The sequence below is a fragment of the Callorhinchus milii genome, unplaced genomic scaffold (assembly GCF_018977255.1).
Source record: "Callorhinchus milii isolate IMCB2004 unplaced genomic scaffold, IMCB_Cmil_1.0 Scaffold7, whole genome shotgun sequence".
Classification (NCBI taxonomy): domain Eukaryota; kingdom Metazoa; phylum Chordata; class Chondrichthyes; order Chimaeriformes; family Callorhinchidae; genus Callorhinchus; species Callorhinchus milii.
In genome coordinates, this window is record NW_024704748.1 from 2,728,274 (window position 1) to 2,756,034 (window position 27,761).

General features: G+C 38.6%; 1 protein-coding gene across 1 annotated transcript in view; it reads right to left on the bottom strand.

Moving 5' to 3' along the window:
- Positions 1-18,909, bottom strand: part of atp6v1ba (ATPase, H+ transporting, lysosomal, V1 subunit B, member a) — a 29,639-nt gene extending 10,730 nt beyond the window's left edge. The window contains exons 1-6 of the mRNA XM_042336597.1: positions 18,752-18,909; positions 4,525-4,580; positions 3,608-3,706; positions 2,965-3,058; positions 1,617-1,694; positions 411-550 (exon numbers count right to left, since the gene is read on the bottom strand). Coding sequence (XP_042192531.1) covers positions 411-550; positions 1,617-1,694; positions 2,965-3,058; positions 3,608-3,706; positions 4,525-4,580; positions 18,752-18,860 — 576 coding nt within the window. The 5' untranslated portion in view covers positions 18,861-18,909. The remainder of the gene's footprint in view (positions 1-410; positions 551-1,616; positions 1,695-2,964; positions 3,059-3,607; positions 3,707-4,524; positions 4,581-18,751) is intronic.
- Between the last annotated feature and the right edge of the window lie 8,852 nt (positions 18,910-27,761).

Sequence of the window (27,761 nt, forward strand, 5' to 3'; positions counted from 1 at the left end):
ACGATTCTACACTTTTTTTGTTGCTCATATGCACCACCATATTCCAAGACAAAATTAATTATTATTGCACACAACACTCATGCTTTTCCCCATCATACATCAATTTCCAATTGAATCAACTATGTGGGTCAATGAAATACTAGTAACATCCTGTACAAAATAATGCAACCAATAAACGCAAAATACAGATCAATTAAATTGGATAGCTAGAGTTTTGTTTTGCCTGCAAAATGAGCTTGTTAACACAATTCATCTCAGAACAAGATATCTAGCGAGGTTTCTATCTTTTTTTGAAGCACTTCTCGAAGGCATTTATCCATCACCTTGACCATTATATTCCCAGTGAAATATTCAGCAACAGTCAAGCTTACTTCTTATTGCGATAGTTATGAATCACTTAGTTTACCAACCTCATTGTGTGGCAACCCTGCAGCAGAAAATATGGGAATTTTTTGTCCTCTGGCAATACTATTCATGCCATCTATCGCTGAAATTCCTGTCTGGATCATCTCCTCTGGATAGATACGACACTGTGGATTTATGGGCTGACCTAAGATCCAATATGTCAAGCAAACAAAGACTAAATTAACGAACAGTATTATGTGATGAAATTAATATATTCAACAATTAGTTAATCTTAGTTCAAGGTCCAAATCAAGTGCAAAAGGATTTGCACAATTTACCTACAGCAGCCTATTAGTTACTAAATTCCCATTTTGAAGTAATCTGACAAGTTAAGATTTTTGCAGTGGTTATATCCTGAAATTCCAGGATTTTATCAATTATGGATAAAAACTAAACAATACAATTATATGATTAGACTCATCATTTTTTTTGTTTCTGGAAAAGGCATTGATCAGGTTTTCTATTTCCCCAAATTCAGGAAAAGAAATTTCTTTTACAATATAATAATTCTTGCATTTGATATACCCCTTATCGCGTTTCAAGACGTCTCAAAAGCAGGACACACCATAAAGAGTAGTGACTGTATTTTTTGGACGAAACGCAGCAGCCAATTGTGCACAGCCGTGTCCCATAAAAAGTTGTGGATAGTGTGACTCATTGTTTAAATTTTTTTTTAAAAAAGGGCTTATTACCCCAGGAAAAAGCAATCTGCCAATCGACTAACAAACTAATGATTAACTAACTCATTTAAACATCAATTTTTAAAACATTATTTTGCGCTACTAAACAGCTTCCAGTTTGTAAGGTCACTATAGAGGTCACTTCCTGCACAGGAAGTGAAATCTGTTGGCGACTTAACGACCATTTTTGTAGTTGAAAAAGATCCAAAAGAATAAAGGAAAAATAAATGTCAATATTATGTGTTGATTTTTTTTAATCAACCCTGCATGAAAGACGTTTTATATATGTATATATAAACACAATATATAATATATATAATATATAAAAAAGTAAGCTGTTGCTTGGCTGTTAATGACTTCTGAAATGATCTAGCAAGCACATTACTTTCTTTAAGAGTAATTAATGAAAATATATTACAGTATAAAGATACTGTAATTTTATCGGAAAATCAGCAACATTTCAGATGAGGGTTAAAATTCAATTGACACAAAACACAAATCACATTTTGTTTGAGGTTACCAATAGCTCACCCATAATATCCAAATAATCTTCAGCCAGTACTGTAGGTCCTCTGTCAATTGGTTTCCCTGAACCATTGAAGACTCTACCTGTAAAGGAACATTGCTTTTTGCTTGATTACTCATCACCAAAATTAAAAATTATTTAAAGTCTGTTTCACTTACTTACCGATCAATCCAGCAAGACTGTTGAACTCCTTTTCCCAAGGACAAAAAAAAGCTTGTATCTAATTGATGTATCTAGCTTGCAAGCAATTTTGTGTTGCGTTTGCAAACAATTACACAAAGAAACCATTCTTCAAAGACTAAGACAGTTTATTGCAAATTGAATTCAGATTGTAAAAAAAAAGCCAAGCTGTTAAATTCTCATAGCCTGGACATTCTGCAGTGAAGTTTAAAATCATTAAAATAGTTAGTTTAAAAATGTAAAGTTCCAGAATCTTTCCCCTTGGAACCCTTGTTTTTTTTTAATGTCCTTGATCTAAACATGCAGACATGATAAACTGAGAAGCAGTGAGTGTTGAGCATAGTTTTCCCTATTACCTATGAAATTACTTTAAAGAGGCTGCAGTCTCCCATTAATTACCTAAGAGGGATTTGAACAAAGACTACAGCCAACTGATGACATACAGCAAGCTAATGGCCACTTGAACACAAAAAGATGCACAGCTAAAAGCTTCCTTTTAATAACTTTAGCTTATGTGTGCAACAGAAAATGGCGAATCCACTACTGCCTAAACTTTTAGTAACCTTTGGTACCCTACAAGCAATATTTCACTATTACAACCTGAAACCACACAACAGAGGTAGAAATATTCCTCATTATGTTAGATTCCACTGGTTTTGAAGTTACAATACATTTCTGAACAATGTGGTGAATGAAAGAAAAGCTTCAAACACTGTGGTTCATTTCTGCTATGGTCAACATGACAGTATTGTAATTTTATGTTTAAATTGCCGTTCAACTATTAATTTCTTGCAGATTCAAGACAGTGCACACTGTCTCACATGGCAATTAATCTTTAATTAGGCAGTTTCAAAATAGATGTGAAAAACACTGCACAGAAATGTGTTTTCACTGCTTAAAGTTTAATCTCCTTACAGGGCTTTTAAACTATTATAGAAATAGAACCAGGACATTTAAAATATTAAGGTCCTGTAGTACAGACATATTGAAAAAAGAACAAAGCACCTGGAATTGATTCTAACCTAAATATTTCTTTGCAAAAGATTGAGATTTTGGCAAAACAACATTAAAATTCATTGCTTTTTAAAAAATCTTAAGTAATCAATTCCATGATTGATTTTAAAAGAAGGTTTCTGGCAGGCCAGCTTTATACAGATAACAGGATCTACTTACCGAGCATGTCCTCAGACACAGGTGTACGAAGAATATCACCTGTAAATTCACAGGCTGTTTTCTTGGCATCAATACCTGATGTTCCCTCAAACACCTGTGCAAGAGAAGTGATGAAAGTACAATTCAAAGATCCCTGTTTCTATTTTTTTTAAAAAAGAGTAATACACAATATATAATTAATTGGAAGCATGGAAACAAAAACAACAGACCATCCTTCACTCTGTTAATTTGTTTTCTGGAGGGAGATTGTACTTTCTATGGGAGGTTTAATTAGATAGTACAAAAATTACATTAAATCTGAATGGTGAATTGCTGAAAATTCAATTGATGTAGTTTGTCCATTAAAGAAATATCAATGAAGCTAACAACAGTTTGCACTTATGTGCCTTTCACAAACCAAATGTCTCACCAGTGATTTACATAGGTGGTGTGGATCACAGAGCAAGTCAAGAAAAGAGGGAAAGAGTACGAGAATGATGACTAAATGTACAGCAAGAGATTTTTTTTAAGGGTTTTGGCAATAGAAAGCTTGAATACAATCAAGTTATATATTTTAGATTCATTCCAACCATCATAAATAATGCAGCTACAGTAAACTTGAGAATTCATTCTAACATTACATAATTTCAAGATAAATACCTACCTGTACTACAGCCTTATTGCCGCTAACTTCCAGAACTTGTCCACTTCTGATGGAGCCATCAGGTAGAGTCAGATGCACAATCTCTGCATATTTAGGAAACTGATCATGAAGAACAAAACAATTAGAAACAATATAATACCCCCTATTCTAAGACAAATTACAATAACAAATTCAATTCATACTACACATTGCATAAGTTAATATGCAATTGTAGGTTAAATGAGAGATCAAGATTCTCAAATCATTTATTGTTGATTAATCATCTTTTGGCCGCAATAACTTCCGTAAGGTATTGTAACAGTACTGATTTTTGTAAATTGCAATGCTCAGCATTACTGGATCATTCTAAGCTTATCCAACCACATTTCCTTTTAGTCCAAGTCCAACATAAGAATGTTTAATTGAAAAATTAAATTTCAATAGTTCATTATTTCCAATATTTGCAATTGCCGTGGTCAGCATATGAGTCATCTTTAATAGTTTTACATCGTTGGATAGCATCAAAATACATGTAAATGTCAGCGTAAATGATTAAACAGACTTCAGTGCTAATTATGAGTTATCTTTATTAAGTAGTCTATTGACACCCTCTTTAGCTCTCGTGGTTCATTTGTTGGGTTTCAATTGCCACTTTTTGCCCAAAGTTCCACCTAAACTTAGCCTGTAAAACAATATTTTCTTAAAATGTATCTTTATTTAGTAGAATTGTGGAAAATTGTTAACAATTCAATCTTAACATGGAAGCCATTTCTCCACAGTTCTTAAAATGAACCAGCTTCCAAATTAAGACCCAATTTAATAATTTTCCACTATCCTGCACCATTTTACATTAAGACAAAACAGGTTTAGAGATTAAAATAGAATTCCAGGCAATAGGTGAGTTTAACATTAACATTCAGTTTTTACAGTGACAATACCTTTACTTGGTCCAAAATCACTAGTGGTCCATTAACCCCAGACACAGTTCTGTATGCTGCAAAAAGAACACAAGATAAAATATTTGATCACAAAATTCTTACAATTTTCCAGAAAATGTGGTGTACATTTTATGGAGTTAAATATAGATCAGAATCAAAAGGAGTTTCAGAAGCTATTTTACATTGTTCATTATTCGTCATTTACTGGTTTTAGTTTCTATACCAGCATGGCTGGACAAAGATCATAGACGGGTAACAAATAGGTTACGTGAAAATTAAGATGTTTAATATTTATATTGAAAATGAATGTGTAATAATTGATACAATCACTCAAATCATTGGTGATCTTACCAAATATCACCGTGATACACACAGGTGGTCAACTGTCACCGAGTCTCATTCAATTGTTAAAACAGAAAAAAAAACTAATTTGTTGCAGGATGTCAGTTTGCTAAGTTTCCAAGGAAGTGAGAAAAATGGCCTATTAATATGTAACTGCAACATTCAGCAGTATTCCATCCATCATGTGATGGAGCAAATAAAGAGGCACACACAAGGCTATTACCTTGCCCTTTTCATTTACATGGGAAAATATTACCCATGCAGACAGAGGAGACAATTTGACTAGGTTTGACATTTGTTTCTGATCAGCCTTCTCTCACATCTGTGGTGGCTGAAGTAAGGACTGCATTGTTTCGATAGGCCTCTATCACGCTTTGCTTTTTGTATAATCCGTCAATCTCTTCACCAATATCAAAGCTGCAAGGAAATTAGAACAGACCAGCTCTACTGCACTGCACTAAAGCTTAGCGGGGTGCATCCACTATGCAACTAATTAGGCTGCAGCCAACAGAATAAACCTGTCAATGTTCGCTTGCTGTTTCCCACACACACCTGCATTTCATCCACTAATAAGCAAACATCAGGAGAGGAAAGGCAGATTGTTCAAGCATGAAAACCGTATAACAGTGTTGCAAAATCAACTACAGTATTTCTTTTTTCAGTTAAGAAGTTCCAGAACTTAACACATAACTATTTGGGGGCACAGCAAACCATTCAGTTACTTGTGGAATTGTACTATCATTAAATTAGGTGTAAATAAGTTCTGCAGAACATTTAATACAATTAACAGATCATTTTTAAAGACTTCTGCTTGGTCAATTATCTTAAACAGATCCTTTGTTTTTATAACATTCCCCATGATCTGCTTTTGACATTTTCTAAAACAGTACAAGTTTGCCACCGCACAATAAGACCCCAGTGCAACTACTCAATTCTATAATGGACAATTAAACTGACTGTCAACAATACGGAGGAAAAAAGGTTAACCAGGTATGGTGGCACCATGTCTAGAAATAAACAATCTGAAGTCACTGAATAGTGCATTTGGTCAACTTAATTATATAAGAGGAACTATTTATAAATTGGTTGGCGTAGGAATTACACTTTTGCTGCAATTTTAAGGTTTTGCATTTACTCAATATTTCACTGTGCAACATTGATTTCTATTAAAAACAGTTTGGAACATGGCATTTAATTCTGTGAAAGACCAGAATATATAATTTTCAAGTAGGTTATTAAGTGGGATCAGCTTGGTATAAAGTATCCACTTTAATGCTATGTTTATGTAAAGAAACCATTTTGTTTTGCTTCAAAATTACACTTAGATTCGATCTCTTTCTTTGCACAATTTAATTCAGTACTTTTTATCCATAATCCATCTGGAAGCACCGTTTCAATTATAAATAAAAACTCACTCCACCCCTTCTCCACTTGAGCTCAAGTACACAACCCCCTGTTTAACATGCAGCTCCTGAACAGGTCACAAGGCCGCCTGTTCAGCTGCCAGCAGCTTTTGTGTACAAAGATGTTAATTGGTTCTAATCCGTTCATAGAAGCTGTTTTGGTAGCCTGACCCAGCACCCTGAAGGACACCTTGGTGTGAAATACTAAGGGCTCATTCAAGTAAGAGTGAAAGGAAGCAGTGTGCATTCCAACACATTTGATTTAAAAGGCTGGAGGGTACAGCATCCTTCTAAACTGAATAAATCTTCCAAGCTGTGGTAACAGTGAAATATGCTCCCTTCAGACATACACTCTGCAAAAATAGCCTTGCTTGGTTGAGCTGCAAAACATTCTTTGCAAAGAAATAACTTTAATCCTGTTCAGACAGGAAAAAGTTGCATTTAATTTAAAACAGAATTAAACACCAGTCTTATTAATATTGGGTCAATATGTTATTAATATTGGGTCAATAGGTTATTATTAGGTCAGTACACTTCGCTCACATGCCAGCTACAAAACATGCAACAGCACAAAATCAGTATAGAGTGAAGAATGATCATAAAACAGCACAAGAAAATTGGTCCTCTTCCAAGATATCTTCCCATCCACCCACTAAAAATCCTGAACAACTAGCTCTATGATGCAAATCTCCCCCCCCCCCACACACACTCTCTCCTAACACATCCTCCCCCACCCCACTTCGTAAGCATTTCACACTCTTTTGGAGACTAATCAGGAATTTGTCCTTCTGTGCATCAACTCTGTAGGATTTGGGAACTTTAAGGTTAATCAGTTAGCCAATTAACCATCCTCATTTAGTGTTAACCTCCAAAGAAATGCTACACATACAGTAAATGCAGTACAGTAAACTGGACGAATTATTGAACCTGCTGATTTCAAATTTGTTTTTCAATCGATCAACCATCTTTGCGTAATACTCTTTTGGTGAAATTCACAATCATGCTGTGATACTGTAGTTTATCGTATCTAGAACAAATTTAAAGTTTAGCCATGCATTTCCCTTATTTTGCAACTAGGATTTCTCAATATCTTGTACTCCAGCAATGATTATTAATACGATGCCACTCCATCTCTTTGCCTAGAATTTGTAGAAGTAGAATGACTAAACTGAAGTTAGCTGTACAAGCCACGTGCAAGGAAAAGCACTAGGACCCAAAGATTTCTCCTAAAGTGTACTGCTAATATATGGGTAATTAACACAGTATTGTACCCAATGTCGAATGCAAAAATGCAAGTTCAGAATTGCTGTGTGGAACATTGTACCACCCGCTGCTGAAGAAATAAATTAGGAAATTAACTCCACAAGGTAGCAGTTGCAAACATTCAATGCCAGCTAACTAGGAAGGACATCGACTGAACAGAATCTGAATGGCTTTGTTCTGTATCCCTCAAGAATATTACACTTTTTTTAAAAAAAAGTTTAAAATAAGTTGCATTTGGTCTAGCCTAAGAGAGTCAAAATTGCAGTTTAAAATTTCCAAATTACACTTCATTTCAGAAAGGGGGAGGAGGAAGACCCACAACTACCCAGTTTAGCATATTTAAGAAACCATTTGCCAACATGAAAATTTACTTTTCACAAAGCACTAATTTTTAGCATCATCAAAAATTAAACTTCAATGAACATGTTCTAAAGTACAAAGTTAAAGTTTCAGATATTCAAGTTAAAAGGAGGCATTTACATTTTAAAATGCAGTTTCAACCACTCACCAGTTTCTAAACATTTTTAAACATGTTTTTAAATTAAGTTTTATTTAATCAAAACCAAGGATTTCCTACTCTGGAAAGACATTTGGCAATTCCCATCTGTGCCACTGCTGCCTCACTCTTTTATTAAGAAGAAAAAAAAGTATTAGCTTCCTGTAAGAGTTTAATAAAATTAGATGCCAATTCTTCAAGCTTACTTCTGAAGCTGAATGTTAGAATTTTTCCGGATCCTGCCATATAAAACATTTTACATCCATTAGTACATCTGAATTCATTCATTTAAAATCAAATGCAGGTCCAACAATTTGCATTCATATGTCTTTCATAAAAAAATCTTAAACCACCTGACAAACACTGGTGGACAGATTTTGAAATTTAGCTCCAATGACTAATATTGTCATTCACTAATTAGTTATAATAAATAACCAATTTGTAATGGGCAATTATTTTTGGGGTTCTCATGGTCTGAAATGTCTACTCATAACTTTACTCCTTGTAACTTAATGTTGAGCATCAATTGCAATAGTTACACAGTTCATATAACCTTTAATCCTAGGGAACATTATTCAAAGTTCGCCACAGTTGTATTGAAACTGGATCTAATTTATTCTCTCTTTGGCAATTTCAAAATCCTTTAAGTGGAGATTTAGGTAGACATTTTGGATAATTTTCTTTCTCTTTCCCTTTAATCTTGGAGCTACTGCAAAAGTAGCATTTTGACCCTTTGGAACGCCATCCCACAGTCCCTTTGTCTTGCTCCCGCCCTTGCCTCCTTCAAAGCACGTCTCAAGACCCTCCTCTTCGAACGTGCATTCGGCCACCTTCCCAGCCCTCCACCCGCTCTGACACCAACCCCCAGTTCGGATCCAATTCCCTGACTGTCCAGAGCTTTGGGCCGTCCTCCCAATGTAAAAGGCGCTCTACAAAAGTAATTTGTTGGTGTGCCAGAAAACATAAAGAAATATTGCAAGTATCAATGCAAACACTGACAATTTCAAGTTTATCGAGCGGTTCTGTCTACTTCAAGGAAGTACAAAACACTTCTGAAAACATCACATTCGTAAAACGATGTTTGAAATAGATGTGTTTGAAAAAACGTATGCAGTCAGTCGCGGTGACATGAAGCCTCCTATGATTTCAGTTGATCCATCTGTGCCCCAATCCAAATTCTTCATATAATAAATATCAACTTGGGCTACTCAACCTTTAACCAACACAGCTAAACACTGCTACAATGCGGTCATATGGCTCCAATAACTTAGACATAGCACTATGATAGCACCAGAATGGACAACTGCTGACATTGTGTAAAAACAATGGCAGTGTTCAACATTGTTGACTCCCAACAATTTGGTCCTCTCTAGTCCAAAGATACTGAAACCAACTGTAACATCCTGCACTATATTTTGAAAAAAGATCTACTTTGGTATAGGAGGATGGATACCCATTATAGAACAATTACACTCTTGCCTTTTCCATTTTACCATTAACCGTACTGTATCCCATATATCAAATAGGCAAATCAAAACTAAGGACTTTTCACACATGCCAAAACAGAATGAAATGCGATAAAAGGCAACCCTAAATAATTACTCAGTTGTGGCAGTAAGCAAAATCCAATCTTTCTGCAGTATTTGTGCATTACAATAGGCAATGAAAATATGATGAATCAATACAGGTAAATCTACTATCAAGCACAAGCGCATATAACAGAAGTATATGCTAGCCTTTGATAATTAATACTGTGCACTTGAATAAAAAGGTTGCATTAAAGGAATACGGACAATTCATTTTACACTACCATGATAGATATGTATATTATGCTTTCCCATAAAACATTTTTTTTAGACACTGACATTCTAAGAGTAAATTGAATTTTATTGCATCTTTAACAGGTCTGCATGCACTGTAATAGGATGCTCTTTGTCACAGCAGTCTTGATTATTGATATTTAATACCATGAATATGAGCCATTACAAACAATTCACCTTTAACTGATATTGTTTACTTGTCTGTATATCTGAAAGCATGTCACAATACTACTTATAGCTCCAGTATCAATTTCCATGCCATTCAACAAGAAAATGTTTAAGAAACTCTACAGTTATGTGGTGCAAATATACACTTTCATTTTCATGGCAAATGGGCACCAAAAATTAGATGGCCCTGACACAGCTCAACAACCATTTTTGTTTGTTGTACTGTGCGTTTTTGTAAAACATCTTCAGAGCAGTGAACTCAAACAAGTTTCAACATATTGGCAGCAAAGAAATCGTATTTGTTATATGACACTTGAAACATTTCTCTTCGACCATCCGACAACAACAAAAAATTACATTTTTATAGCACCTTTTACGTCAGGAGAACATTCCAAAGTGATCCACACCTGAACTGGTGGTTGGGATCTGGAGGGTAGGGGTAGGAGTGGGATGGAGTTCCAGAGGGTGGGGGCAGAGTGGCTGAAGGCCTGCCCGCCAAAGGTAGGGTGGGCATGGCGGGGAAATAAAGCAGGCTGGAGACCGCTGAGTGGATGGATTTTCGATCTGTTTCTTCATTAAGACCAGAGTTCTGGTCTCAACTACATTTTTTGTTACCCTGTTCCAGTTCTTATTCAACCCCTGTATAAAGAAATACTTCCTGGTGTCTTCCCTGAAATTGCTCTTATGTAACCCTGAATCCGTAACCTCTAGTTCTGTTGCCTTGGTGCATCTGAAAGCAATGTTCAGAGTTTACGTTCTCAATCCAGTTTAAAATCTCAAATTGGATACAGGTCCTATTTGAGTTGTGGCTTCTCAAGGCCCTAGTATATCTAATGGTTGCACCTAGCTCATTCCTCCAACATCGTTGTTGCTCTCCTCTTGTGCAGTGATCAGAGTCTGATTCCATAGTTCTACTAAAGATGTAGCCTCACTAGAGCACTGTATAGTCTGAGAATGATTTTCAGGGATCTGAAACTCAATTGATTTAGCAATGTAGCCCAACATCCCATTTGCCTTGTTCATTGCTGCTAGTTTTGACATGTTGAGTAATGAGTCAAATAAACACCCTAGGTCTTTCTCTGCTTCCCCTTTGGCAAATCCCTAAGTAACACGTGTCTGCTGAGTTTATTTCCTATTTGTTCATCTTACATTTATCTGTATTGCACTTCATCTGTCAAGAGGCCGAGTCTGATTCCATAGTTCTGTCTACTTCGCTGTCATCTGCAAATGTAATTACCTTGGACTTCATCTGTGAATCCAAATCATTACTGTAATCAAAACTAGCTTCTAGATCAAAAATGCCTCATGTACATCCATATCTAATCATTCTTGACTAGCAATGGATCCCAAATAACTAACATCCCTTCTTGAGCACTAGATTTCTCTCACAACCACTTATTCCCAGTCACAGGTTCTTATTGCACAGGGCATTAAGAACCCCAATTGAAGTTGAAAAAAACAGAAGTGAAGATTGCTAAAATTAGATTTCATTTATTTAAAGGGATTAGAAGCACAGTACAACAACAACAGAAATTACATTTGTATAGTACCTTTCACGTCGGGAGGACGTCCCAAGGCGCTGAACAGACACAGAGTTATGGACCCGAGCTGGAGGTCGGGGAGGGTGGAAACAGGGAGATCGAAAACAGTCGAAGAGGGGGGGTCTTGAGATGGGCCTTGAAGTTGGCAAGGGAGGAGGTGAGGCGAATGGACAGCAGGATGGAGTTCCAGAGGGTCGGGGCAGAGTGGCAGAAAGCCTGCTTGCTAATAGTGGGTGAGCGAGGCGGGGAGGTGAAGCAGGCTGGAGTCCGCTAAGCAGAGGGAGGGATTAGGAATGGTATGGGGTTAGGAAGTCAGAGAGGTAGGGGGGAGCAAGACCATGGAGGGCTTTGAAGGTGAGGACCAGGATCTTGAACTGTATCCTCTTGTGCAACGGGAAGCCAGCTGGGCAAGGATAGAGGTGATAGGGTCGTGGAGCCTAGTGTGGGAGAGAACACAGGCTGCAGAGTTCTAATCCCCCACATCCAGTCCCTCACCAGCACTGCTTTCTTCCACCTCCAACGCATCGCTCGTCTCTGCCAATACCTCACTCCAAAAGCCGCTGAAACCCTGATCCATGCCTTTGTCACCTCTCAGCTGGACTATTCTAACGTCCACCTCGCCAGTCTCCCATCCACTACCATCCATAAAATCCGGATCATTCAAAGCTCTGCCTATCCCAGAGAAGATCGATTTCAAGATGTATTCAAGATCTCCCTTGTATTCAAGTCCCTGCACTCCTCTGCACCCCCCTACCTCTCTGACCTCCTTTCTCCTCAAAACAGTACCGGTTGCCTTCGTTCCTCTGGGTCTGGCCTCCTCCTCGTCCCACGAGTCCTCCGCTCCACCCTCGGCGGCCGTGCCTTCAGCCACTTCAGCCCAGGACCTGGAACTCTCTTCCTCACTCCCTTCGCCTCGCACCCTCCCTTCCTATTTTCAGGTCTCTGCTGAAGACCTTTCTTTTCGAGCAGGCCTTTGGTCACCTTCCTCTCGCTCCCTTGGCTCAGAACCGGGATTCGTTACTGTAAAGCTCTCTGGGACACCATCCGGCGTGGAGGGTGCTATATAAATCCAAATTGTTGTTGTTGCTGGTGGATGATCTGCAGCCTGTGGAGGGAGGAGTTGGGGAGGCCAACAAGCAATGAGTTTGCATAGTCGAGCCTCGATGTAATGAAAACATCTATGAGGATTTCGGCGGCCTGTGGTGTGAGACAATTGAGGAGTCAGTCGATGTTGCGGAGGTGGGAGAATGCAGAGCGGGTTATGACTCAGATGTGGGGTAGAAAGGATAGTTGAGGGTCAAACAAGACCCCAAGGTTCAGGATTGGCTTAGCAAGGTGAAGTGCGCAATCATGGATGGTGATGCTGTCAGCGCCTGAGGTGAAGAGGTGCTGATGGGAGCTAATCAGGAGAGCTTTGGTCTTGTTGACGTTCAACTGAAGAAAGTTATCTCTCATCCAGGACTTGATGTCCGACAGACATTCTATCAGGACAGCAGTGGTCCTGCAGTCAAGGGTGGAGGCAGAGTGGTAGAGTTGGGTGTCATCTGCATACATGTGGAAGTTAACCATGTCTGCGGATGATGTCACCAAGAGGGAGCATATAGGTATTGAAGAGGAGGGGACCAAGGACACAGCCCTGAGGAACGCTGCACAAGACAGTACAGGGGTTAGAAGCTATTTGTGGAGATGATGTGGAGGCAGTGTGAGAGGTACGATCTGAACTAGTCAAGGACAGAGCCATAAAGGTTGAGGTGGAAGAGGATAGAGTCGTCGATGGTGTCCAAAGCAGCAGAGAGGCCAAGGAGGATGAGGAGGCAAGAGGGAGCCCTGGTCGCAGATGGACAGAATGTCATTTGTCACTGTGACCAGGGCCGTTTCTGTGCTGTGGGTGGCACAGAAACCACTAGGCATTTCACAATAAAATCTGCTAAATCATGCAGCTCAAAACTCAACAACTGTTAAGAATGATTTTTTTTTAAGTTCTCAAGAGAGCTACAGAATTGGTTCCACCTGGAAACTGGCACACATAGTCCAAATTCAGCATACAATTGTAATATGTTGAGCTCTCTCCCAATGAGTCATGGCAACAGAGATAAGTCAGGTGGAAAGAAGGAGAAATTAACATGTTAAAGCATAAAAGTACTCTGGTTTACAGTAAAAGCAATTTCTTTCAATGCCTAAAGGAATGTAATAGCAAAACATTTAACAGAATTTTACATGCTTTAACAACAGAAAAGCACAATTGTTAAAATTACTTCTCAGAGAATAATGGTTGTTCCCAGAACTTAGAAGATGGAATGTGTTAGAGGTTTAGTCAATTCATGCCAATTCAGATATTTTGTATTTAAATTAAGCAAAGTCCATTAAATTTAAGGTTCAGCAAATGTCTTAATTTCTTTCCTTGTCTTCAGTGCATCTCTAAATAGTAATCCTTGCATTTGATATAGCGTCTTATCACATCTTCGACGCGTCTCAATGCGCTTCACAGAATATACTGTGAAGTGAATTGACTATATTTTGTGGGTGAAACGCAGAAATCAATTGCACACAGCAGTGTCCCACAAACAGTCATGGCTTAAGTGACCAAATTATTATGATTTTATCTTTTTGGAGGAATTATTACCCCCGGAAAGCGAGCTATCAATCGACTAACAACTGGGTTCCTATTTACTGCTTGGTAGAGGCGTGTGGAGTAAGGAAACGTGCCCTAAGCTTTGCCCTGCCTGGGAATCGAACCCAGGTCCTCTTGCTCACCCTATGAAATAAGTGAATGAAAAGAACAGAAATGTAAAGCAAGCACTAAAGACATTAGCTTCTTGCAAAATAGCCATAGAAGAGTTTTGAAAGTCACATTGTGTAAATCTTCCAAACAATGAAACTTTACTGCAATCCTAAAGCGTTAAATTGTTTTAATGCTGACAAAAGCAAGACTGATTGAATAATGATTTCACAATGTTCTCATTTCCCCTTATCAACCATGACTACTTTTGAAATTTATAGTCTGAAAGTCACAATAGGGTTGTTGTTTTGGTTAGCTCACTATGTACAACTGTGCAATTCGTTAAGTGGTTTTCAAAATATTTTGGGTCAAAAAAATGATTTTTAAGCTATAATTTTTTTTTCCAAATGCATGTACAGGGTGACCTAAAAGTCGTGAGACCATGACAATGTCTAATAAGTCTTAAAGAAATTATGATATACACATATATATTTTAGAAACAAAAACAGAAGTTGGGAACACTCAGCAGGTCTGAGTGTTTTGAGCAGCTTTTGTGTTTTGTATATATTTTAGATAAGAGGGTAGTTATCACAACTGCATTTCATAGACAATAATGTAAGAACATAAGAATTTGCTAGGCCAAAGAAGACATAGGTCGATGTAGTTCGTCTTCCACCATCCTGGCAATTGCCACCATCCTGGCAGTTGCTTGACATGTTGCATCCCAAACTATATACTGGTTCCTGAAGTATTATTATTGAGCAGAAATCTATCTAATTTGTTCTTGAAACAAACAGCATTTTCTCCTGCCACAAGAGAGCCTGTTCCATATGTTGACAACTCGCTCACTGAAGTAGTATTTCCACAGATTTGGTCTGAATTTACCCCTCCTTCAATTCGCAGGCTGTATCCTCTGGTTCTACTTTTCAGTACAAGATGTGCCCAGTTATTAATCTCACGGATATGAAATGCCACAAAAAAAGCAAGCAGTCGACACCACAGTCAATGCGGTTTTATATCCTGAGCACTACCTCTTATTTGACAACAAAATTTACCTTGCATGACAAGTCAGTATCCTTCATCAAATTCTCCTTCCCCCAAACTAATGAAGCAATCAATGTTAATAACCTGGCCAATATAAAAAAAACTCATATTCCAAAGTGGAATCCCGAAATCGATAGGGCCCAATAGGTGATTCTGTCATATGCATGAGATATAACCTGGACCCATAATTAACACCAAAAAATTAAAACCATTTAAAAACAACTTTGTATTTAATACAGAACCCATAACATAGCAACATCTCAAAGTACTTTACTAAAACAACAACAAGATTGCATTTATAGAGCACCTTTCACGTCGGGAGGACGTCCCAAGGTGCTGGACAGTTGGGTCGGGACCCGAGCAGGGGCGAAATGGTCAGGGGGAGGGAACGAGGAGGGGGTAGAGAGTCGAGAGGTGAAGACACTTTACAGTGTATTCTGTGAAGTGCTTCGTGACATCTCAAGTGATAAGGTGCTAAATCGAAAACAAGGATTATTATTAAAATTGTCTACGAAAGGTTGAAAGCATTTAATTTGTAACAAACTGAGCAGTCGTCAGAACACAACACTACTGGACCTCATTTATACAAAGGTCCAGGTATTTGAGTAATTTGTTTATTCATGAGATGCACTGGCGGGAGTAAAGCATTCAAATTCACAGAGTGCCACCTGTATGAAAAGTACCAACTCAGTTTCCCAAACTTTTATCAGACTTTACCACATTGGTTTCTCTTGACTGTATTGCTGACTTTCCTTACCGAACTTGGTTACCAAAACTGGGGCAGAAAAATATAAACAAAGCTTTCAATGATCATGAGAATATGCTCTATCCAGTTGGAATAGGATCAGTCCGAATTGGCCCAAGAACTCCTTGCTTTATGGAAGTCCAGATGAGATTGCAGATCAAAAAGTAGAAAAGTATGCAAAACTGAACAAGTCCACCAAATTAAGTCTCTGATGCATTCACATCTTTCTGGGACCCAAGCCCAAAACAAGCAACTATGAAGAAATGTTTTTTTTTCTTAATAGATAAAACCAACACCTTCTGCTTCACAACCATTATTGTGATAGCTTGTGCAAAGAAAACTATCCAAGGTCACGTATTCAGATGTTTATATGGCAATGTTTATATATTACAAGTTGTTGTGTACATATTTAATATATAGTAACTGTATATTCTGCTGTTTGGAAAGCTGCCAATGGAGGCACCTGAACTGACTGAATATGTATTTCACCATGAAATTAGTGAATACCTTTAGATATTTTCCACATGAATCAATGGTCAAATTTAGTTTATCACAGCATCAGATCCTCTCAGTGTTTGGACGATATAGCTTAGCATCAATCATATGGGTATTTAAACTGCTGGTGACTGCACAAAGTGTCAGTGAATATTACAATATAAGCATCAACCACTAACCTGTCACTTTAGAGTAGGCACCTGTTATCATGAGACCGGTTGCTTACTTAAACAACTTTTTAAGAATGAAAACACCAAATCCTATGTTGGGCTGATAACAAACTCAATAATACTCTACCATGTTCAACAGATATTTTTTTAAAAAACCTTTACAACAAAACCTTTTTACAATCCCTAGAATAGACAGACTTAAAAATTAATAATGATCATCCTTGCAATCAACACAGCATTGTCCCACGGACATCCAGGAAACAAATGACCAATTTTATCGAGGAGTTTGTTGGCCAGGACACCAAGTGAAACCCCATATATCTTTTTGAATAGGGCTACGAGATCCTTATCATTCACCTGAACATGCTGATTAACGGCTCATTTGAAGGACAGCACAATGTTCCCCTGCCCAACACTAGACTGGCATGTCAACCTAGACTGTATAGATTTAACGTCTCAATGTGGGGCTTGAACCCACAACTTCTGATTCAGAGACGCTACCAATTGAGCCAGGCTGACATCTTAAAAGCCCACACCGCCTGGTTTCTTGATGAGTCCATAGCTAACGTTTAGCTCCCAGCCCATGCATCCGCGCTCGCATTTCAACTGCAAACCTTGTTCGAAGAAGTCAAAGGGAAATTTGAATCTTTGGCACTGGGCCAGATCATCATTTGAGAATAAAAAAACAGGTTATACAACATTGAAGCTGATTTCTCCCCTAAAATCTCCCCCCCCCTCTCCAGTTTCGTCCCATCACTAGTTTAATTCAATTTTAAACCACGTAAGGCAAAAGCAACACCTCTTTCTCCCCCCCCCCCCCTCTCTCTCTCTGCTGCTATTTTTCACCTCTATAAAATTTAAAGGTCTTGTGTCGCATCTGTCACATGATAGAGTCACATGAATGGCTGGAGATTGGCTGTGCGCCTCTCCCTCTCTCTCAATCACTCACACACACACACAAACCCAGTCTCTGGATCAAATTCCCGGAATATTCCAGATCAAAAGAGCGGACAGAGCCGAATCTCCAGTCCAGGTGCCCCCGACGAGAATCAACTGACTGATCCGTCTCCCTTTATTTATTTATTTATTTATTTTGGGGCAGTGGCTCGAGGAATTAATTGAAATGCGCATAAACACACACATATGTACTCACACACATACACATATATATATACACACACACATATACATAAACACACACATATACATACACACACATACATACACATATATACACACACACATACATATATACACACATATACACACTACATATACATCCACACACATGTATATACACAAACATAGATATATTACACACACTATATATACAAACACACATATATACTGAGACACACACACCTATATGCACTTAGACAGAGACACATCTACACACATACATAGACATACACACACACACATATACACACACATACATAGACATACACACACATATATACACACACACACCCGAACCATATACATTTCAGAGAGACAGACAGACAGAGAGGGTAAGAAAACAAGACCAAAACCAAACCCAGAAAAAAAACATCTCATGGTTTTTCTTGTCTTTTATACACACACACACATATATATATATATATAGAGAGAGAGATTAACAAAATAAAGACTCCAAAAATAAAATGGCACAAATAAAATACGATGAGAATGACGATCCCGCGGGTCTTTTATTGTATTTTATTTTAATTTAATTGTTTATTTATGGGCTGCGCTTCTTCACCCCCCGAAAACCACCCCCCAAAATGAAAGGAAGCGCCCGCTGGAAGGGCAGAAGAGAGTCTCGATATCCTCTCTCTCGGGCTCGGGAAGCGGGAAGGTCCCTGACCGACCCCCCGGAGGAGGAGAGAGGGGGAAACCTGCCGGAGCTCGAGCTTTTCCTCAGGGCCCGGGGGGTGGGGAGGGGGGGGGTGGGGGGGAGAGTGAGGTGAATCGTTAATAAAACCACAGTAATAATCCCCCCCTCTCCCTCCCTCCCTCCCACCCACCCATCGAGTACATACTGAGCCTGGGCTGCGACAGGTAATTTCTGGTCACCGCCTGGGCCTGTTCCCGGGCCGCGGCGAAGTGAGGTCCGTTGGCGGCCGCCGTTCTCTCCATCATCACCGACATCTTGGTCGCTCCGGCTCGCGCTGCCTCGTGTCATGTGACCCAACCCCCCCTCCCAAACTCGCGCGCGCACGCACGGCCGGACGCGGCGTGCGGCTCCACGTCCTGCGTCACCGCCGCAGAGCTGGACGTCTTGCCTCGCGAGCCCCGCTGACGTAGAGGGAGCGGTGGGGGGGGGCGGGATTGGAGTGCGCGTGCGCACTTGGAGCCCTTTCCTGCTCCCATGCACACTGCCACTGCTTGATGATAATAATAATAATAATAATCCTTGCATTTGATATAATAATAATCCTTGCATTTGATATAATAATAATCCTTGCATTTGATATAATAATGATTCTTGCATTTGATAATAATAATCCTTGCATTTGATATCATAATAATCCTTGCATTTGATATAATAATGATCCTTGCATTTGATAATAATAATAATAATCCTTGCATTTGATGATAATAATAATAAATAATGATCCTTGCATTTCATAATAATAATAATAAATAATGATCCTTGTATTTGATATAATAATGATCCTCGCATTTGATAATAATAATCCTTGCATTTGATATAATAATGATCCTTGCATTTGATAATAATAATCCTTGCATTTGATATAATAATAATCCTTGCATTTGATATAATAATGATCCTTGCATTTGATAATAATAATCCTTGCATTTGATATCATAATAATCCTTGCATTTGATATAATAATGATCCTTGCATTTGATAATAATAATAATAATCCTTGCATTTGATATAATAATGATCCTTGCATTTGATGATAATAATAATAAATAATGATCCTTGCATTTGATAATAATAATAATAAATAACGATCCTTGTATTTGATATAATAATGATCCTCGCATTTGATGATAATAATAAAGAATAATAACCCTTACATTTGGTATAATAATAATCCTTCATTTGATATAAAAATAATAATCCATTTATTGGATACATTAATAAGAATAATAATCTGTGCGTTTGATGTAATGATAATAATAATCCTCGCATTTGATATCGCATTGTATCACGTCTTCGAGACGTCTCAAAGCGCTTCACGGAATATACTGTAAAGTGAAATTGACTGTATATTTGTGGGCGAAACTCGGCTGCCGATTACGCACAGCGGTGCCCCACAAACAGTCATGGATTAAAATACCCAATTATTTTTATTTATTCATTTTTTGAAGGTATCATTTCACTCTTTGAGAATAATCATAATCCTTGCATTTGGCCCGCTTTCTCTCCATAGCCCTGCAATCTTGTCCTCCCCAAATACCTATCTACTTCTCTCTTAAAAGTTGTTATTGAATCAGCTTCCACTACCCTTTCAGGTAATGCATTCCAGATCCCAACAACTCGCTGGGTGAAAAATGTTCCCTAACCTCCCCTCTGTTTCTTTTAACAACTATCTTAAATCGGTGTGCTCAGGTTACTGACCCACATGACAGTGGAAACAGTTTTTCCCGGTTCAACCTATCAAATCCTCTCATGATCTTGAAAACCTCTATTAAATCCCCTCTTAATCTTCTTTGCTCTGTGGAGAATAATCCTAGTTTCGCTAACCTCTCCTCATAACTAAAGTCCTTCATTCCTGGTACCATCATGGTAAACCTCCTTTTCACCCTCTCCAATGCCCTAACATCTTTCCTGAAGTGTGGTGCCCAGAACTGAACGCAACTGAGGCCTAAGCAGCATTTTATAAATATTCAACATAACAACAACAACAACAAAATTACATTTATAGAGCGCCTTTCACGTCGGGAGGATACCTCCTGACTTTTGAATTATATGCCTCTATTTATAAAGCCGAGGATTCCGTATGCTTTTTGAACAGCTTTATCCACCTGTCCTGCACCTTCAGCGATTTGCTTACTTGGACCCCCAGGTCTCTCTGTTCATTTGCCCCCTTTATGATTGTACCATCTAGCTTATACTGCCTCTCCTCATTCTTCCTACAAAAATACAACACTTCGCATTTCTCCACATTAAACCCCATCTGCCATGTTTCTGCCCATTTTACCAGTTTTACCAATCTGTCTAAGTAGCGCGCTTTAACGTGTAAATAAAAAGTCCACCAAAGAAACAAGACAGTTTTGCTTGTTTTAAATAAAAGACAATAATTAAGGTTTATTGCAATTATCAGGGTGCATATTTGAGAGCTGCACAGTACTCCAGCAGTAATCTATCCAGCCAAGGGTGTGCGCTACCCAGATGCTAAATTGTTCAGGGTGGAAAGTGAGTGGCATGACTGGAAGAGGGCAAATGCATCCTTTATGTCCCAAGTATTTAATAAAAAGCTAGAAGGGAGAATTGAACAAAGTTCAGAAACGCCTTAAAAACAAGGTTGTGATTTGCTGTGGGTTTGTTGTCACAGAAACCAGTCCTGTAGAAATGCCAATACCTTTCACTTGGAGGGAAAGAAAACAATTACTGCACTACATTGTGTACCTACTTATCGGTAAACACCCAGAAGTTTTGTGGTCCTGATTTATTCCTTCTGATTTTAATTGTTTGAAGTGGGGGAAAGATATAGCATTCTCACAAAAAACACAAGAATGTTTCTGAAGTGCAAAAATAGAACTACGTGGCAGTTAACTTATTTTTGGTCAGCCAATGGTCTGACACACACAGAAATCCTTTGCATGTTTAAGAAAAAAACAGTTCCAGCTACCAAGCACTCAGAGAAGCTGAGTTTCCGTTTGCCAGTTCTGCACCGCCCAACCTTGTTGTCAATGGACAGTGGAGTCCTGTAGCTCAGTGGTTAGAGCACTCGCTTTGCAAGCGAGAGACCTGAGTTCAATTCCAGGCAGAGGGCGAAACCTTGGGCAAGTTTCCTTACTCCACACAGAGCCTAATAATAATCCCTCCAAAACAAAAAAACAAAAACAAAAAAAAATCGGTCATTTTCAATCTACGACTGTTTGTGGGACATTGCTGTGCGCAATTGGCTGCCGTGTTCGCCCACAAATATACAGTCAATTCACTTTACAGTGTGTTCTGTGAAGCGCTTTGGGATGTCCTCCCGACGTGAAAAGCGCTATATCAAATACAAGGATTATTATTATTAGTATTATTAATGCCCAGAGAACACAGGTGTGTACTGGCAGAAACCAAGGCATTAGGGCTTGGGCATACAACCAGCAGTTTCACAAGACAAGAAGACGAGAGAACAGTCACTAAAATAACAGCCTCTAGTCCTCCAAAGTTCTTCAATCTAAAGATATGGATAGAATCTCTTGAGTGAGAGGGAAGTATACAGATAGTTCATTGTAATCCATGCTACATTTCTAAATGCCTATCACATTCCTGTGGAAATCATCTAGAACAACAACAACCTGCATTTATATAGCGCAGTGCTTACCACTCATCTATCACTTATTTGGAAATATCTATACTCTTCTGCTTCAGGAAAAATATATGGCACATTAACTCTGTTTGGTCTGTCTGATGTATTTGTTTTAAGAAGGAACTAGTCATCTGATTTTGAATTGCTGTGGTGATCATTACTGTATTTTATTATCTTTAACAGAACTTTGAGACATCTCCATTTGAAATGGAGTCCTGTAGCACGCTCACCTCTCAAGCAAGAGAACCCGGGTTCAATTTCCGGGTGGCGCAAAACCTTAGGCAGCTTTCCTTACTCCACACGCCTCCGTTTACCTAATGACTTCTTTGATTTGGAACCTTGTTTCTGTTGACGAACTTCAGTAAGTAGGAACCCAGTTGTTAGTTGATTGGCAGATTGCTTTCCAGGGGTAATAATTCCTAAAAAAAATGTAATCACTCAATCCACAACTGTTTGTGGGATAATGCTGTGCACAACTGTAAGTGGGATACTACTGTGCACAGTTGGCTGCCTCATCTCACCCACGGTCAATCTACTTATATATTGCGAATCACTTTGAGACATCTCAAAGGTACTATAACAAATGCAAGTATTCCATCTTTGGTAAATTTAAAATCACAAAGGTACTGACATCAGCATTGCTTAGGTGTGTGGGATTCAATAACTCCTGTGGATTTCATTGTCTGTGGTCAATAGGAGGAATAATTCTATGTAACCAATGGTACATGAATGTCTTTAACAGCTCATGGAATTGAATATTTCATCTTATTAAGGGATTTGTTGACTTCAAAGAAACTTGCACCTTCAAAGCACTTTCAAAACTGGCGCAGGTGCTAGGCAGCCAAGGTCAGTTGTGTGTGTTGTAAACAAGGAATGGATTTGTGGTTTCAAGGGCTATTTTGATGGAACACATTGAATTACCTTCTTCGCGGATTATCAATAGATCGAATTCAATGTTAGCTTGTAGCTGTCGCTGCTCTCATGCTGTAAACAAAATGACCTTAAACAAAAAAGAATGCAGAAATAGCTGAGAGGCAAAATGAGGAAATTAAGGTCATTTTTGAGTTTGGGGAAGTTGCTGTAACAACACTCTTTTTACAGATTGGATTGAAAGCAATTTATAGACTTGACATTATCATTGAGATGAAAATGAAAGTGACAGCAGTGATGGAAGTCTGCCACCATATTAAGTCAATTTCATTTCAAATTTCACAGATGAGGTCAAGATTCAAGTAACAGTTAAATACAATGGTCAACTAATAGAAATCGAGGTAGATACAAGTATTCCAATTATACTCATTTCAGAGGATGTTTAGAGATGTAAAGATCAACAACAACAACAACTTGGATTTATATAGCACCCTCCATGTCGGACAGCATCTCAGAGCGCTTTAAATCAGATTCAATGTGAAAAGTAATAAAACCTTGCAGGAAGTTTACAAATCTTAAGACCAAGCAATGAGGCTCAGGGATCTGACTATTGATCTAACATTTGTCAGTTGTTTAGTCTAAAGGCCCTTCATTTTTTAGCTGAAACCAAATGAATATTATCTCCCTTCAATGGAAAAGGTTCATTAGTGTTCATTCAGAAATTTGAGATTGTGCAACTACTTTAATCTCATCTCCCTCTGACAGATAGAGAACTACTTTACAATTCCATACAAATTTACGTTCATATAGAGTCTTTCATATTAGGAGGAGTTAATGAAAGTGACTTGCTCTGTCAAAGAGCCAGCACAGACTCGATGGGCCGAATCCTGGTTTGGCACCCGAGCTGAGGATAAGAGCTGAGGAGGAGTGAGGAGAGGAGAAATGATCAAAAGCATGGTCAAAGATGTAGGTCTTAACACGGACTTTGAACAAGAGAGTGGATTTTGCAACAACATCAACAGTGCCCTTCAGGCAGGTAGAATCTCGGAGCGCTCAGATACATGTGGGAATAAAGAGTATGCCTAGAAAGGCTCAGGGTTATCAGGAATGGCCTACCTAGAAGAGGGATTGAAGCAGAATCCACTGTAGCTATCAGGCTTGAACCCACAACCTTCTGCCTCAGAGGCTAAAGTGCTACCAACTGAGCCGGACTGATACATAATATTTAAGGTCACTTCTAATTGTGAAAACATTTTAAATTCAGTCTTGATTTGGAACCTGGTTTCTGTTGACAAAGTTCAGAAACCCAGCTTCCAAATTAAGATTAAGTTTAAGATTAACCCAAAATGTTACATTTTACGACAAAACTAGCCTTTTACAAACTGGGTGGAATAATAACAATGATATATATTGCACTTGATATAGCGCCCTATCACGTCTTCCAGATGTATAGAAGTCTATTGCTACACAATGAGTCATTGGTCTATTATTCATAATTGGTAAACTTCTGTACGTGAATTCTCCTGCACAACAAGAACTTGGAGTGTGCTGATAGTTGCAGCAGACAGCTATTTCTGGCACAAAATCAGACCAACAGGGAAAGAAAAAATCAAATAATTTTGAAGCATTGGACTTGAAGGGGATTACTTCATTGGGAGGGTAAACACATCCTTTCAATAGATAGTTTTATATAGTCAGTTAATATGAGGTATTTGTGGAGTGGAGCATCGTAGAAAATATCAGCCCTTCCCCCCTTATATGAAGTGCTTCATGTAAGTGGCAGATTATAATTTGACAACACTAAAGACTATGACTATGGAGTGAGGCAAGCATTCCATTGATCCAATGTGGTCATCTAGCAAGTAAGTCAGTGCAGCAGGAGCAAAGCTACTCCATCACACAAAGGATTGTATTGTAACTTGCTGACATTAATTCTTATGTACACCTCCCGCACTGGGCTCTGGAATCATATGGTTGACTCCAGAGTCACTCAGAATCTGATTTGCTATCTGAATGAGTCATCGTTTCACCTACACAGTCACTACACTTTACAGGAAATCCTGTGAAGCACTTTGAGACATCCTTCAGATGTGAAGGGCACTTTGCATCAAATGCAAAGATATTATTATTTTTTAGTTTATCTTTGAAATCAAGATAACTGCTAATAAAGCACTTAGGCAATTGATGTATTTAACAAACAGGCTACTGTCATTTCTGATGAACCGCGTCTAAATGTACTACTGGGGTAAGTTTAAAAAGTTCATGGTTGCACCATCTGCAGTTACACTAATCTGAGAACCTGGATTTGTAATCACACCTATGATACCAAAATATCTAAACACGCTTTCCAGCAACTATTGCCAAGTGTAGTGACCGTCAAGTAGCTTGGGTCAGGCCTCATTAAGGCAATCTCAACGCAGTTATACATGTACAAAGTCATGCTTGACTATGGGAGGCCATATGACATAGTTTACCTGGACTTCCAAAAGGTGTTTGACAATGTATTACTTTCTTCACATACTAATGTTACTGGGTGTCATGGACAAATTGCAGACATGGATTCAAAAGTGGCTGAAGGGAAAGAGACAGGGAGTGGTTATTAGGAAAGCTAAGTGAAAAGTAACAATAATAACGTGATTTTATATCACAGTCCCTTCATTCAAGAAGATTCTTGGAGTGCCAATCATTTGTGGTACTCAGGGAGCCTGAACAGGGACTTCTACTGTTCTTTATAAAATATTAACAACAACAAAATTATATTTGTATAGTGCCTTCACGTCGGGAGGAAGTGCCAAGGTAATAACCTGGTTTCACAAACAGAACACAAGATAGTTAAGTTTGCAGAGGACACCAGGGTGGGCAGAGGATGCAGCAATACTTTTACAAAGAGAACTGGAAAGAATATGCACATGGGCTAAGGGGCAAACAATGTTCAATACAACTAAGAACAAGGCACTGCATTTAGGAACTAAAAATCAGAGCCGTGTATATTAATCCTTGCATTTGATTTAGGCTATGATGTCAAAATGTCCCAAAACGTGTGTAAAGTGCAGTCACTATAAATAAATGTGGCAGCCATTTGTGCAGAACAAGGTGCCACAAACAGCCTCAAGGAATGACCAGTTTTATCTGGGGGATTGTCAACCCTGACACCCTTTATCTTCTGTTCCAAATAGTGTTGTAGGATATTTAACATCCAACAGCTTCTTTAACGATTCATTTGAAGTTTAATATGCATAAGGTAACCGTTTAAAAATGTAACATGGTGGCTGCAGTTATAATACCAGACGGTGTGCAAGGTTATAAGTGGCTCAGAGTCTGTATTCCATTTTAAATCTAAGGTATGGTCTTAAAAATGTAGATGAAAATCAGAACTCATGGTGTCTTCTTGAAGATATTGAAGTGACTGAAACTAGGAACCTGATTTATGTGAAAAAGACTTGTATCTTCTTGATAATGCATAACAGCAGTTTTTTTGGAATAATAATAATCCTTGCATTTCGCGTAACGCTTTATCAAGTCTTTGAGATGTTTCAAAACACTTCACATAATATACTGTAAAGTGAATTGACTGTATATTTTGCGGGCAAAACGTGTTAGGTGATTGCACACAGCAGAGTCCCACAAACAGTCGTGGATTGAGTGACCACATATTTTAAATTCTGAAGGGATTATTAGCCCCAGAAAACAATCCGCCAATCAACTAACAACCGAGTTCCTACTACTGCTAGGTAAACAGAGGTGTGTGGAGTAAAGAAGCTTGCCTAATGTTTCACCCTAAACTAAAATCACTGCAGCACCTACAGTCAGTCACTGAATACTGATGCTAGTCCAATTAGTAACTTTGATTACACAGCATTTTCAGAGTGTGATAAAGATATCCTCAGTGTCAGTTAACTGAAATGTTAAATCTGATCGCCACATAAATAGGGCGCTGACAAGTTCTGAGCTTTCAAAAGACATGTTTGCTCTGTTCAAGTGCCCACAAAGAAATCTGAGTTGAAAATGAGTGGAATGAAACGTCCCTCTTCAGCTGGTGTGAGCGACTCAACTAATCAAACCCGAACCCTGGAGAAGCGATCGGCAATACTTTAATTTGCAGTTTGTATCAGCCGAACAGAAGGTTATGGAACTGCTATAGTTCAAGATCAGTGAAATAGATTATCTGGAGCCAAGCAAATTTACAATGCAATACAATTTACATTTAGATAGCACCTTTGATGTTAGGAGCACATCTCAAATTGCTCTCCAATGCTGGATGGCCACCCAAGCTGGGGATGGGAGTTGCGAGGGATGGAGAGAGGAATGATGATCGAAAGCATGAAAGTTTAAGCTTAATTTGAAATTCATACTACACACAGAGAGCTGACACCAATCAGTTAATACCTATTACCTTCCTCTTCAATCAAAGAAGCAATGCTACGGGCATTATACATAATGGTGTGAATGAATATGCTATAGATAGATAAGTTACCTGGTCCGGATGGGATGCATCCTAAGTTACTGCGAGAAGTAAAGGTGGAAATAATGGAGGCTCTGGCCACAATCTTTCAAGCCCCCTTGGTCACCGGGATGGTGGCAGAGAACTGGAGGGTTGGAAATGTTACTCCCCTGTACAAAAAGGGACAGAAGGATAAACCCAGGAACTACAGGCCAGTCAGCCTAACGTCAGTAGTGG